This window comes from Rattus rattus, chromosome 5 (assembly GCF_011064425.1).
Source record: "Rattus rattus isolate New Zealand chromosome 5, Rrattus_CSIRO_v1, whole genome shotgun sequence".
Classification (NCBI taxonomy): Eukaryota; Metazoa; Chordata; class Mammalia; order Rodentia; family Muridae; genus Rattus; species Rattus rattus.
This window is the reverse complement of record NC_046158.1, coordinates 6,349,915-6,365,210: the sequence shown is the minus strand read 5'-3', so window position 1 is coordinate 6,365,210 and position 15,296 is coordinate 6,349,915. Positions and strand designations below refer to the sequence as shown.

Sequence of the window (15,296 nt, the reverse complement as noted above, 5' to 3'; positions counted from 1 at the left end):
GACTGCAGCAGCAATGCCTGACACTCCCTGATGAGCATGTGTGGTAAAGTGACATCATTATGGTCATTCCTCGTGCCCACGTCCAAGCTGTTAGCAGCAGGATTATGGTGAGTCTTTTGCATCTATTTTGGCCAATATCTAGATGAATGGAATTGCTTATTGTTAAGTGCATACATGTTCAGTTAAAGCAGAACCAGCAAAAACAATTTTCTAATAGTAGTTTAATTTTTTTTTTTTTTGGTTCTTTTTTTTCGGAGCTGGGGACCGAACCCAGGGCCTTGCGCTTCCTAGGTAAGCGCTCTACCACTGAGCTAAATCCCCAGCCCCGTAGTTTAATTTTTTACAGGCAGTAGGCTCTCCTGCCACATTCTTGTGAACATGGGGTTTTGTTTTTTGTTTTCTCATTTTAGCTACAGTGCTGTATTCTTACGTTTTTAACATTTTGTTGGGGATGAGTTGTGGCTGGTTTGTTCCGGAGCATAGCCTCCAATTAGCTATGTAGCCCAAACTGGCCTGGCTCATCCTGCACCAATCTCTGAATCCTGGCAACTGGGGATTAAAGGAACGTGCCACTGTGTCTGACTTTTTTGTCTGTTTTGTACAGTTTCAGTGGTGTTATATGTTGAACCCATACCTTGTGCATTCTAGGTTAGTGTTCTACTTCTGAGCTATATTCTGGTCTGGAATTAGTTTCAGTTTGCATTTAATGATTAATGAAGTGGCACACTTAATGATTTAATTTCTAAGTTATCAAACTTTCCAGGATTACTTTATGGTCAGAGCTGACAGCTGCCTTTTTCCTGCTCACTCTTCCCGACAAACTAAATCAGCCTCAGACTACAGGTACACACATCAGTCTACAGGTACACACATAGACTGCAGTGTACACATCAGACTGCAGGTACACACATCAGACTACAGGGAACACAATCAGGCTACAGGTACACACGTCAGTCTACAGGTACACTTCAGATGAAAGTACACGTTGGTCTGCGGGTACACATCAGTCTACAGGTACACATCAGTCTTTCTCAGGACCTCTGCTTGTTTCTTGTTAGTTTTGTTTGAGACTGAGACTCACCGTATGACCATGGTGGTCTTGAATTCACAAGGCTCCACCTGCCTCTCTCCCCAATCCTGAATTAAAGGCCTGTACCGCCATGCTGGCAGTACCTTCGTTTTCTGTGTTCTGTGAACCATGACTATCTGCCAGAAGTCCACGTGCTATGTGTGGTCCTCAGCCATCCCACACTGGCAGGTGATAGAAACTTGAGAGCTGGCTGCCAACAAGGGTGTAGTCCAGTAGCTGGGCACTCACCCAGCATGTTCAGGCCAGCTCTGCACACACAACCTATAGTTGGGGCCCCATGGAAAGGGGCCACTGGAACCAGCCTTTGCTTCCATTTTGGTCTTGGCTTCTAGGAGGTAAGCATGTTCCCTGTCATGATGTACTATGGCCATATGCAGAAGCAGTGACCAACTAACCGTGGACCAAAACTCTAAACCATGAGCCAAAGTCCAGTAGAATGCCAACTAACAAATGTACAGGAAGAAGGAAACAGGAGCTCACCATCCAGGCTGAGGGTGTAGCTAGCAGGGTATCCAGCATGTGGAGGCCCTAGGTTCCACCCCCAGAACCACAGAGGGAAGGAGAAAGACAGGAAAGAAGGAAGAGGGAAAAGGAGAAAGATTACAACTCAGATTACAATAATAAATAATAGAAGTAGAGATTATGTAAGAACTAGTAACGATCAAGATGTGACCTCATCAGATGTGACCTCATCTATATCCTAGCTCTCAGGAAGTTGAGGCTGGAAAAGCAAGAGTTCAGGGCCAGCAGGGCTACACAGTGAGTTCCCTGTCTCCATTTAAAGTATTTCAGTTCAGAATACAGAGCAAGGTATGGTCTGCAGGAATTATGCTTACCTAATGTGACAATATTTTGCAAAATCTACTCAAAGGACACATGGGGATACTTTATTTTTTAGTTGCTCTATAATGCAGAATTTATTGAAAGCTTGTAAAGTATTATATCATTAAAAAAAAAACTGGAAGTCTGCCGAAAAGTATATGGATGACTATAAACAACAGAAAAATATGAATTTAAATGGATAGTAGTTAGATGACTAATAGGGAAGAAACAAGTCTGCTTAGAACACTGAACATACGTGCTCTCCTCTCCTCAGGAGAACGATCTGTCCTTACAAGGCAAAGCCAGTATCAGCAGGACAAACAGCCTGAGGTTATGATACAAAATGAAGTGCCCATCACCAAAACCAAAGATGTATCATAGGGTTTCAGAAGCAATGCCTGGGGTTGGGGATTTAGCTCAGTGGTAGAGCGCTTGCCTAACAAGTGCAAGGCCCTGGGTTCGGTCCCCAAATCCGAAAAGAAAAAACAAACAAACAAAAAAAACAACAACAACAAAAAAAAACAAAAACAGAAGCAATGCTGCACCAGGGAAGCTGGGTGTCAGCTGGCCAATGTCTGTGCACATCCGTAACGCCACAGAAATTCAAGATTACTTCCTGTGTCTCTGGCATTCTTGCCAACAGGAGCCCTGCAACCTGAGCATCTTCTGAGCTGGGGTAGTTCACTGATGGGGCATATTTACCACAAATGAGGCCTGATTCTCTTCACACTGTAAGACAAAGTAGTCCTTTGCTAAGTTCTTCTGAGTGTCACTGATTATTGATGCAATGGGGAAAAGAGACTTACATTTTAATTTCTTTGGGTGCTGTGAAGGTACTGGCAAGGTATCTGAGTGTTCTGATCCCTCTTGGGAAGCCCAGCCTTGGGGAGGTAGGAAAGACAGAGAAACAAAAAAGAGTAAAAAGCTAGATTCTGTTGTGTGTGAGAGTAAGCACTTGACTAACCAAGCTATCTCCCTAGTCTGTACCTTTTAATTGGAGAGTGTAGACCACTTACGTTTAATGATATTGAGAAGGGTCTGCAAATTTCTATACTCAAGTTTTCCTGGTTTGTCAGATTGCTGTTTTTCTTTCCTTACTCTATTTATAAAGGGTTACTGGTTTATGGTTCTAGGCATGATGGACTAATATTGTTTAGTCTTACTTTTAGGATAGTCAACAAATCCTTAATGGTTATTTAATGACTTCACACATGTCTTTAGTACAATATGAGGTTTTACTATAACATACAACACATTGACTGAAGCTGGGTGCCATGAGAGTTTTTCAGAAAACAGTATCTGGGACACGAGATACAGAGATATAGGCAAAGCTATACTGTAAATAAGAAAACAGGAAACAAATCACTTAAGTCCCATAGGACAGGACACCATATCCATGTGTAATAGACAGAGCTCGCGAATTGGATTGGAGTCCACAACTCAGACTCATATCTGAGCTCCTGAAAACTGCTGAAGAAGCAATGGTGGCTGGGACTGGCAGTGCACGCCTTTAATCCCAGCACCTGGGAAGCAGAGGCAGGATGATCTCTGTAAGTCCAAGGCTAGCCTGGTCTACAGAGTGAGTTCCAGGACAGGCAGGGCTACACAGAGAAACCCCTGTCTTAAACCTACCCCCAACCCCCAAAAAGTAAGAAGAATGTGCTGACATCGAAATCTTAGAAAATAACCAGAGAAGTGTGGAGGAGCTGAGATTGAAGACCTCTTGGACTCTTGTAGCACACAGAACCAAATGAAGTTCTAAGTAGAGTGGCGAGGGAAACAGATGGGCTCCACTTGATAACCAGCACAGACACAGGAGCAAAACTATTCCCAATGTGAAGCCCTGGATGCCCTCTGCTCCCCCACCCCACCCTCGTTTGCTCCAGTGCCTTCCACTCCTGCCTTCCCCTCCTCCCCCCGCCTCTTGCTAATTCTGAACCTGCAGAAAAAAAGTACAAGTTTTGCTTGGGGCAGTGGTGGCATCACTTGACCCAGGAGTGGGTCAGTGGATCAAATGTTGCAAGCCAGACCCTGGACCATTCAGTGGGGAACACATGGGTTTGGTGAGGTATTAAGGAAACGCCCCTTGTTTCAGACATGCTGACAACTCTAATATGGATCAAGTTGCTATCTTTCCAGTTGATTGTTGTGACTGCAGATCTTATCTAGTAATATTGACATTAAACTCTATTTCTCCTGATTCTAGTGTCAATAGCCACAATAGTTGTGTTTAGCAAACACAAAGCACACATCCAAATGTTTCAACACTTACTGTTGAAAGCTCCATCAGCATGAAGGCCAAGGTCAAAAAGCCGTGAAGGAAGGAACTGGGAGGAAGAAGTGAGAGGCCCGGGTCCTAATGAAGGCTCCTGGCACAGGAGGCTGGGGCTCCCACAGGCAGGCTGGCATTCCTGTGTACATTCACTAGCACGTGAAGAGGTGGGGCTTAGGAGACTGCTCAGAAATGAGAACTCCTTCTCAAAATCATCTCCTTCTAGTGAGTCTCTAGGCAGAGCGCGTGCAACTGCTGGTTGGGAACAGAAACAGCAAGGGTTTGATTTCCTTTTGAGGAAACGAGAGCAAGACATGGGAAAACTATTTTTTCCTTTATGATATTAATATAATTTTAAAACTATATTGGTTAGACGTCTGTAATTATTCTAATAAAATAGGATTTAGGTCAAAATGGCCATATAGCATCTAAACAAATAGTGATGAATATGAATTGGTAATAAACTACTGCCTATGTAAGACAAGACTCAGAGACCTGGGAGAAAGACACAGCTAGTGCAGTAAGGAGCAGACAAGCAGACAAGGAGGGGAAGACGCCCACACAAGCAGCACAGTGATGCATTAACACTGGCACTGTCTTCCCATGTGTGCTGCACATCATAGAAACTGATACTTGTGCACATAAAAATGCAGCGAGTTCATGAATCAATGTGTTTTGATTACGGTGAAAAAATAAATTTAAAAGAAAGCAAAAGCCAGGCAGGGGTGGCCACACCTTTAATCCCAGCACTCAGGAGACAGAGGCAGGTGGATCTCTGTGAGTTTGAGGCCAGGCTGATCTACAGAGTGAGTTTTAGGACAGCCAGGGCTACACATAGCACAGAGAAACCACCACCTCCCTCAAAAAAAAAAAAAAGCCAGAAAACAACAATGTTCTTTTACTGATAAATTCTAAATTTTAGCTGAAAGGAGAATAGACTTCCCCAAACATTCTAATAAAAATATTTCATAATCCATCGGAAATTAAATGCCAATAATTAACTGGTCATGGCTCAAACACAGCACTGTTAAGACCTGGGTAACTGTCCACTATCTAGCCAGTCATTTTATGCTGCCACAAGGAAAGTCTCTCATATGGATACTACTGTTACAAGGAAAGTCTCTCATATGGATACTACTGTTACAAGGAAAGTCTCTCATATGGATACTACTGTTACAAGGAAAGTCTCTCATATGGATACTACTGTTACAAGGAAAGTCTCTCATATGGATACTATTGTTACAAGGAAAGTCTCTCATATGGATACTACTGTTACAAGGAAAGTCTCTCATATGGATACTACTGTTACAAGGAAAGTCTCTCATATGGATACTACTGTTACAAGGAAAGTCTCTCATGTACTACTGTTATTAGGAACTTCTTCATGCCTGAGCTAACCATTAATCCAAATCTGTTATGTTCTACACTTCAGTGTTCATGGAAACTAATCACAACAGCAGTCCGTTAGAACTGCTTTGTACAGATTGCCACAATAAGCTTGGATCCAAGATCTCCCTGGGAACTGGCATCGTACTTGGCAGGAAGAGACATGTATGTGGGTTGCTGACATCCTAGTTGGCAAATTGGGACAGGAATACAAGTTGCCTCACCACAGTTGAATAACTGGACCAAAGGGAACTGGTTAAATGTATAACAAAGACATGCTCCTAAGGAAGTCCCCTATTCCTGAAACCTGATTGGTGGGATAACTTGGCACAGATGTCTGTGGATCTAATGCCTAAAAGCTCTGTAGGATTCTGGATTGGGATCACAGTCGAGCTTCCAAGACTGGACTGCATCCGTGATCAATCGTCTTGGAGTGTGCATTTGATAAACCAATCCTGTTTGAGGTCAGTGTCTGAGTAATTGTTTGTGTGGTGATTCCCAGATTTCAAAAAGTACTTTAACTACTTTATCAATAGAAGTAACAGAATCTTCACAGGATCTTGCCTTCCGTGTAGCTAGTAAAAGTCCCAAGACTATTCAGGATATGAAAACAAAACAAAACAAAAACAAACAGACTCAAACATTTACTTAAAAGCCCCAGAATTCAGGAGGAACTGAGTTATGTACCAAGAACAGCCCTCTCTTGCCAAAACCATTCTAGCTGGAAAAACCCAGTCTCATTTGGAGGGGCTACCTTCCCAGGAGTCAAAAGGCGATGATCACACAGTCTGTCCCTGTACCTAAGGCTACCATGACTATAGTCAGGCAGAGGTTCCCCTTGTTCTGCTAGACCCTGCTCATTGGATGAACAGAGCCCTCCCAGTTGAGGTGGGCTAGCAGGGAAGGAATTGTGGAGTTTGGTTGGAGCACCCCACTAGCAAGAAGCAAGAAACCCTAGTGTAACACTACCTGCAGGGTTTACAGATTATAATTCTATCCAGGGCAGTCACGCCCTGTAATCTCACTGGATGAAACCAGGTTTCTTTCTTTCCTTCCTTTGTTTAAGATTTATTTATTTTATGTATATGAGTACACTGTCAATGCCTTCAGACACACCAGAAGAGGGCACCAGATCCCATTACAGATGGTTGTGAGCCACCATGTGGTTGTTGGGAATTGAACTCAAGACCTCTGGAAGAACAGTCAGTGCTTTTAACCTCTGAGCCATTTCTCCAGCCCTTTTTTCCTTCTTATTTGTTGTTTTGTTTTTGTTTTGTTTCTCAAGACATGATTTCTCTGTGTAGCCCTGGCTACCCTAGAACTTGCTCTGTAGACCAGGATGGCCTCAAACTCACAGAGATTTGCCTGCCTCTGCCTCCCAAGTGCTGGGATTAAAGGTGTGCACCATTCTGCCAGCTTGCTAGCTTTTTTAAAAACTGAGTTTGTGTGTGTGTGTGTGTGTGTGATGCTCAGGAAGATCTTAGGACAACTTCATGGAGTAGGCTCCCTGCTTATAGCATGTGGTTCCTAGGGAATAAACTCAGGGCCATCAGACTGGATGGCAAGTGCCCCCACCAGCTGATTCTCAAATCCAGCCTTTTACATGGGTGTTCTAGCACTCACGCTTGTACAATTACAGTGACTGAGCCACCCCCAATCCCCGTCTTGCTTTTTAATTACTATTTTTTTGTGTACAGGCATTTCGCCTACATGAATGGACATGCACTATGAGCATGATTCGTGTCCATGGAGGTCTGACTGTTGAAGGTGACAGTAAGCAGAGCTGTGCTCTGTCCCCTCGTCACTGACCAGTCCGTGGCCCTGCAGAGGAAGTGGCAGTTTAAAGCCAAGGCTTAGCTTCTAAGACAAGAATGCCACTGGTGCCACTGCCCCTCTCCGATCCAGCTCAGTCCCTGACATGAGTTTCCTTAAGAGGGACCAGGAGACCACAGAGGAGAGAATTAAAGTTTCCTCAGAGGTGAAGGCTGTGGTAGGAACCCCAGGAAGAAGCCTTTTTACTGGATGTATAGACTTAACCATGGCCAGCCACTTCTTTGCTGGCTGGGAATCAGAACAACTTACTGATTCTGTAGAGTATTCCTCCGATAGAGCCCAAGTGTGACTAGCTTGGTCTGAGGAACAATTTGTTCTGTGTCATTACTGACATCAGGAGAACCATCAGCTGCAAGTGAGTGGGGCTGACCAGCCAGGTGTGGTCAGAGAAAGATTTCAAAGCTCTGAAAAAGCTGCTACTACAGGGTGTCTGAACCCTGTAAGGCGTCCTACCCTGAGATGGGGAGAGGGGAAGATGAAGAATAGACCCTGTTAAAATAATTCCCATCTAAAAATTAAGCAAATAATAAGTGGGATCAGCAGCCAGAGTTATTAAGACATTTACTGGGGTTGGGGATTTAGCTCAGTGGTAGAGCGCTTGCCTAGCAAGCGCAAGGCCCTGGGTTCGGTCCCCAGCTCCGAAAAAAAGAAAAAAAAAAAGAAAAAAAAAAAAAGACATTTACAATATCCAGTGTTCAGCAAATGTTGCTGTGCAAGATTGTTGTACTGACAAGAAGGCAAAGAGGGGATGGAGAGATGGCTCAGTGGTTAAGAGCACTGACTGCTCTTCCAGAGGTCCTGAGTTCAATTCCCAGCAACCACATGGTGGCTCACAACCATCTGTAATGGTCTGATGCCCTCCTCTGGTGTGTCTGAAGACAGCCACAGTGTACTCACATACATGAAATAAATAAATCTAAAAAGAAAGAAAGGAAGAAAGAAAGAAAAAAGCTAGAAGCCTTGTGTGAAATTGACTAAATGTCACATTTGATACTAAGACTCTCAGTCACTTAGTATCTGGAGAACTAAAGAAATCCAGGATAAGAGAAATAGGAGACTGAGAGCAAGATGGTGACCAAGAGCACCTGGAGACTGAAGCGGGCATGAGGGGATCATGAAGGGATCCTTCCTACAGATGCTGATTTGCAACATTTCTCATACTCTACCCTCCCAAGAGCCAAGGGCCAGGGCAAGGCTGCAGTGCCTGGTGCTAGAACAGTAAAGACACACGGAAGAAGGCAGGAAGGCATTTCTTCCTTCAGGCCTCCTCCAGCTCCAAGGAAGACACCTGCCCTGTAGGAGGGAATAAATTAATCCAAGTTTTATCTTGAAATCTAGGACCAGGCTCTCTAGGTGAAATCCAGACAGGGCCCCACAGCCCCTACCCCTCACAGCACCAAAGGATGCCTAGCCTTCAGCCAGATGGCCCAGTAACTGTCACCAGCCCTTCCCACCCAGACATAAATACAGCAGGGAAGCAATCACAGGACCTGATACTAGAGCTTAGTACAGGGCCCACTTGGTGAGACCCAGCAAGATGGGCAGACCTGAGGACCCTATCCTTAGATGCAGCTTCTTGATCTGCAAGGCATTATCAGATGAAGATCCCACCCCAGAGGGCTACATCGCTGTCAACATTACACCTGTGCCTGCCTAACAGACAGTGTTGCACAGGTCTCCGTGGCTGTGAGACCACAAAGGTCAAACCTAGCTTAGTGAGATTCAGGCTAAGTGACTAGTTTTACCAAGGTTCCCAACTTTGGAATTTGGTCGCTGGCTGGGATAGTCCTATGGTTCTTGTCCCTAGGCTGGGACTACCTGGCCTTAATGAGCTACAGTCTTGCACCATGAGTTCACCACCAGCAGATGACAGTCATTTTGGTCCTACCCTGCCCTTCACCACTGTGCTGGTCTTAGGCTGTAGGATCCAATTGTAGGCCCAGTATTGCAATGTTGGTCACCATAGGACTACTTACACCATTTGTCCCCCAGTGCCAGCCATCACAACACAGAAAGCAACTCTCTGCTTGGGGAAAACAAGGAAAGTAGATGCCCTGGGGCTGGTGCCTCCATGTGACAACCCCGGAAAAAGGGAATACTGTGGTGTGTGACTGCAGGCCAGTGAGAGTGAATGGAGTGTCTGGGTCCATCCAGGCCCCAGGTAGGCTTACGAGAATCAACGAGTCCTGATTGACATGATCAACTACAGATTGAGCAAACATAGGCTGGGGAGAGCATCTTTTTTAAAAAAAAATATTTATTGAAACAAGGTCTCATACAGAGCTCAGAACAGCCTCAAACTGGTGGCAACTGTACTGTCTCAGCCTGAAATTTCAAGTACCCCGTGGGGTATGTGAGCTCAGAGGGCAATCTTACAGGAAAACTGAGGCAAACTTGGATGTAGGGCGCCATCTAGTGCTACACTAGTGGAAATGCCCACAGGCTCAGGGATTGCAAGCTGACTTTCTGGAAGGTCAACAGCAAACAAAGGCTTTCAATGTGAATACACAGTCTACAGACAAGAAGGAAAGACATCTCAAAGACAGGCAACTGGAAAAAATACGAGAACTGAAAAAACCAAAAAAGATGATACAGTATTAAAGAGTAATCATCTAGTCATACAGCACAAGGACGGCTTGAGAAGTTCAAGTAACTGAGGGCTCCCCAAACCTAGAGGAGGCTATCAGGATACAGTAAAGTCAAGGGACACCAGCCACTCTTACTTAAAAAAAAAAGGTACACAGTAAGCTCTCCAGCGTTAAAGCAAATGTATGTAAAGTCGTCCAATTTTGCTTGGAACAGACTATACCACAGAACATTTACAGGTCAAGAGACTGTGGCATGAGGTATTCACGGTATCCAAGGAAACCAGAGGTAGCCAAGAAAACTATCCCCATAAAAGCTGTCTTTAAAAAAAAAACCAAGGAAGTAAAGACAAAGCTGGGGGAATTTCTCTCTACCCAGCCTGTCCTACAAGAAATGCTAAAAGTTCTTCAAATGGAGAGAGATGCTAAGGTTGGGTGGGGGCCAGCATGTTTTTAATCCCAGCACTCGGGAGGCAGAACTCTGAGTTTGAGGCCAGCCTTGTCTATGGAGTGAGTTCCAGGACAGCCAGAGCTACAAGAGAAACCCTGTCTCAGAGAGGGGAGGGGGAGGGGAGGGGAGGGGGAGGGAGAGGGAGATTCTCTAGTGTAAATACGAACATTAACTATTTGTGTCTCTAGTAATGGCCTAAACAACAACGTAAGTAAAAGCTCAGTAACTACACACCGCAGTTATGTTGGGAGAAAGGCAATGCAAACAGGTGTAAAGTGAGTCCAGCACGGTGGCACCAACGGGACACCTGAATCTGATCCCAAGAACACAGGGTAGAAGAAGCAGGGAACCTATTGTCCTCTGACCTCCACATGTCAACTGTTGCATGCATGCACCCACATACAGAGACTCCCACACAAATAAATGTAAATTCTTAAAAAGTAAAAATGAAGGCTAAAGCCAGATGTGGGGTGTGTAGTTTTAATCCCAGCACTTGAGAGGCAGCAGATGGGTCTCTGGGAGGTCAAGGTCAGCCGGTCTACAGAGTGAATTTCAGGAGAGCCACAGCTATGTAATATTAAGACCCTGTCACAAATCAACAACAAAAAACCCCTGAAGGCTACAAAGGGGCATACCTTTGATCCCAGCACTCGGGAAGCAGAGGCTGGTGGGTCCCTGTGAGTTGTAGGCCAACCTGATCTACATAGAGAGATGCTAGCTCAAAAAAAAAAAAAATGACATCAAGAATTCACAATGGGCCTGGGTGTAGCTGAGTTGGCAATGTCTTTCTGAGCATGATCAAGACCATGGGTTCAGTGCCCAGTACCACATGAGATAGGCAAGACGGCAGTCTCTAATCTCAACTCTCTAGAGGTAGTGAAAGAAGGATCTTAAGTTCAGTGGCATCTTTGGTTGTAGAGCCAGTTTGAGGCAGCTTAGACTGCAAGAGACCCTGCAAATGTAAAGGGTTTTAAAATTTTTATTTTAATCTGTATGAATGTTATGCCTATATTATGTATGCATGTATATATGCATATATTCATATATGTATAAGAAATCCTTGTTTATAAGATGCTATTTTGTAATCATAACTAAACATTGATCACAAAGAATGAAAACAAAGTGTGAAATTATATATGCACAAATCATATATAAACACATATGCACATATAGCTATATATGTATATATAACATGTACAAAACATTCACATATGTATATATACATATTTGTATATGTATGCATATACATGTATATATATGTGTGTGTGTGAGTGTGCATCATATGTGTGTCTGCTCCCTGGAGCTGGAATTACATCAAGCTGCCATGTTAGCTGCTGGGAACCAAACCCGGGTCCTCTGCAAGATCAATAAACTTCTCTTTAACTGCTGAGCCATCTCTCCAGCTCCTAGAGTTTTTTCAAAACTAGTAATCTCATTTTATTTTCACTCTTTGAGATCAGTGTTAAATTGCTATGATTACAAAAAAGAATCTCATAAGCAGATTTTCTTTGTGAGCTAGGTAATCCACAAAGCAAATGTCTGCAGTTGACACACCAAAAATAAAAAAAGACTGAAAGCACACTGAAGGAAAACCACCCAAGCACAGAGGAAAACTATCAAGTTGGTATTAAAGCAGCATTAGCAAGGGAGGTCCAGCTGGCCCACGCCTTTAATCCCAGCACTTGGGAGAAAGATCCATGAGTTTGAGGCTAGCCTGGTCTACACAGCAAGTCCCAGGCCAGTCAGGGATACAGAGAGACTCCCTGTGTCTTGAAAGTTGGGAGAGATGAGCTGTAGCAAGACCCAACCTAGGAATAATCAATAAATGTAAATGAATTAAATTCTTCCATTAAGGGTCAGTGACTGGTGACTGAATGTATTTTTTAAAAGTCACACTTACATGTGGCTTAAAAGGAACTTGGTTTGACCTCAATCCTATTAAGGAGGAACAAACCTGAGGTGTTCAAAGTGGAATTAAAAGGTGATGTTTTAAATGCAACTTAAGCCAATCTTTTAAAACATTTATATCATCTGAAAGACTGACGCAAACCATTTTGACATTAAAAATGTGGCCATTTCAATTTAATGTATCTACCATCTTACCTGGTTCTCTCTCAAATCTCTCTTCCTCTTCAGACAAAGCTACCCTAAAGTAAAAATCAGAAAGTACAAAGATTTTGGTTAAAACACATTCAAGGTCCATAGCCCCCCAGTTTCATATAATTAAAATTCTAATTCAGGAGGTATATAAAATACTTACCAGGTAGATCAAATCCATAATGGAGTATTATTTCTATAGATCTGCACAGACTATAAAAATCCTTAATTTTCTTTTTGTTGTTGGTTTTGTTTTGTTTCGAGGGCAAGGTTTCTCTATGCTGGCTGTTCTGGAACTCACTCTGTGAACCAGGCTGGCCTTGAACTCAGAAGAGACCTATACTTGCCTCTGCCTCTGAGTGCTGGGACTAAATGCTGTTCCACCCCTCAGCTCCTTACTCTCATTTCCGACCTCTTATTTCTGTAAACACTCACTCAGACTCTGTCAGGATTGTAGGCTCTGGCCAAATATAAGGTTGACTATTCCTAATTTAGAAACCTGAAACTCAAAACTTCTTTATCATAGTAAGACTTGATTTTATATACACACTATAGATTAATATCTCCATAGGCCACCAACATGAAACACATGGCCTCACACCAGTTCCTTCCTCTGTGCCTATGTCGTCCTTTCTCCTTTCAGCAAGGACTTCTTTTTTTTTTTTTCTTTTCTTTTTTCTTTTTTTTCGGAGCTGAGGACCAAACCCAGGGCCTTGCGCTTGCTAGGCAAGCGCTCTACCACTGAGCTAAATCCCCAACCCCTGAAGGCTATTTTAATATTTCTCTAAAGACACCTAAAGACCAATACAGTATCATTTAAAAAATTAACTACAAAAATCCTTGTGGAGTAAATATAAGGAGACAGGATTGTAATGAAATGCCCAATGATAGTATACATATATGATTTTTCAAAAATATTTTTAAATGTATTTATTTATTTTATGAGTACAGTGTAGCTGTCTTCACACACACCAGAGGAGGGCATCAGATCTCATTACAGATGGCTGTGAACCACCATGTGGGTGCTGGGAATTGAACTCAGGACCTCTGGAAGAGCAGTCAGTGCTCTCCATCTCTTCAGCACCCCCTCACCTTACATGTCCTTTTTAAACAACTTAGCTTTATTCATGATTTTAATGTCAATATAAAACTAAAGGAAGTTTAATTTATACAAACAATTTCATACATACAAACATTTCATTCAGATTTCCCATAGAGAATATGCTTGGGATCACCATCTACTCAAGAGTTCCTGTTACTACTGGGCTGTCAGAGTTGCTGCTGTTTGCTTAAGTCAGGAGTGAAGCAGCTGATGAGCATGGGAAAAGTCAGGGAGTGAATGAGCTGTGAGGTGAGCAGGCTGTGCAGGGAGCAGGCCTGTGAGGAGAGCAGGCTCATGAGGGGAGCGGGCTGTGCAGGGAGCATGTTGTGCAAGGGGACTGGGGGCATGGGGGGTTGGGGGCGGGAGCAGGCCTGTACCGGGAGCAGGCCTGTGTGGGCAAGGCTCAGTCTCAGCTGTGTCGTTCTGAGATTGGCTTCTAACAGCTGCTGCACTGGACCTGCCCGTTCTCCTCCTCTCCTGCTCTCTCCTGCCCCCCCCCCCTGGTCTCCCTACTCCCGAGCCTTCCCACCCTCCTGCTCTCCTGCTGGTCTGGCAGCCTACAGTACTCAGGTCCTAATGTGCATGGTTCCTCATGACAGACACTGGATCGTCTCCACAAGCTGAGTGGAGTTTTTGTTTTGTTTGTTTTTGTTTGTTTGTTTTGGCATCTCCTTTGCCTACCATGTTACTAGCAGGGAAAGATGTCTGTGTTGTTTGGGAAATGACATAGAATAACCATCCACTGAGCCAGAGAGGAGAGAGCCAATGACTTCTCCATGTGTGCCCTAGGGCGGCATCCTGGACTTCCGCAGCACCAGAGGCAGCCTTTGCCTACTTACTTATTGAGGTTTGTAGTAAGACAACTGCCCTCTGTTTGTTCTTCTTTGTCCTCTGCAGTGAGATTGCCTGGAGTGTCTTGTAGTTGCTAAGGATACAAAATTTAATGTTAAGTAGATTTTTTTTAAAAAAAATTGCTTTTTACAATCAAAAGAGAAATGAAAATTTCAGACACTTATAAAACAGGAGTAGTTCTGAGCGGAGAGTGAGAGCTGTGGGATGTGGGATGGTGTCATTTGCACTGACCCCATGTACACAGTTCTTCATCCCGGCCAATTGTGGAACCACACAGACACTGTGCCGTGCCTTAGAGCAAGGTCATCACCCTGTGACAAATCCAAAGAAAGCTGCACCCCCACCTGTGCCACTGTCCTCGTCACAGAACTAAGGACGATCCGTCTAGATTCTGAGTAGAAGTTGGGTACAGAATGTGCCTAACACATAATACAGCATTTACTGAAGCATTTCTTTTTTAATATTATCTATTTATTTTTATTTATGTGAGTACACTGCAGCTGTCTTCATGCACACCAGAAGAAGGCATTGGGTCCCATTACAGATGGTCGTGAGCCACCATGTGGTTGCTGGGAACTGAACTCAGGACCTCTGGAAGAACAGTCAGTGCTCTTAACCCCTGAGCCATCTCTCCAGCTCCTGAAGCATTTCTTACAGGAAAAAAAAAAAAAACAACAAACAAACTTTAATCAAGGGCAGCTTTGGGACTGAAAGATGTATCTCAGAAAATGACTTAAAAGACGGGAAGTAGGCAGGCTTGAGCCTTTGATCCTTTCCTGAGCACTATGTGAGTTCAAGGCTAGCCT

The 15,296-nt window shown here is 43.8% G+C and overlaps 1 protein-coding gene across 11 annotated transcripts in view; it reads right to left on the bottom strand.

The window, feature by feature from the left end:
• Positions 1–15,296, bottom strand: part of Ica1l (islet cell autoantigen 1 like) — a 47,617-nt gene that overhangs the window by 2,608 nt on the left and 29,713 nt on the right. For 6 of the 11 annotated variants that reach the window (XM_032902899.1, XM_032902893.1, XM_032902897.1 and 3 more), the window contains exons 8-12: positions 14,478–14,563; positions 12,543–12,586; positions 4,185–4,439; positions 2,719–2,793; positions 1,571–1,618 (exon numbers count right to left, since the gene is read on the bottom strand). In XM_032902899.1, the coding sequence (XP_032758790.1) occupies positions 1,571–1,618; positions 2,719–2,793; positions 4,185–4,439; positions 12,543–12,586; positions 14,478–14,563 (508 nt within the window). Of the gene's footprint in view, positions 1–1,570; positions 1,619–2,718; positions 2,794–4,184; positions 4,446–12,542; positions 12,587–14,477; positions 14,564–15,296 lie in introns of all 11 variants that reach the window. The other 5 variants (XM_032902896.1, XM_032902901.1, XM_032902894.1 and 2 more) reach the window with 4 other exon arrangements.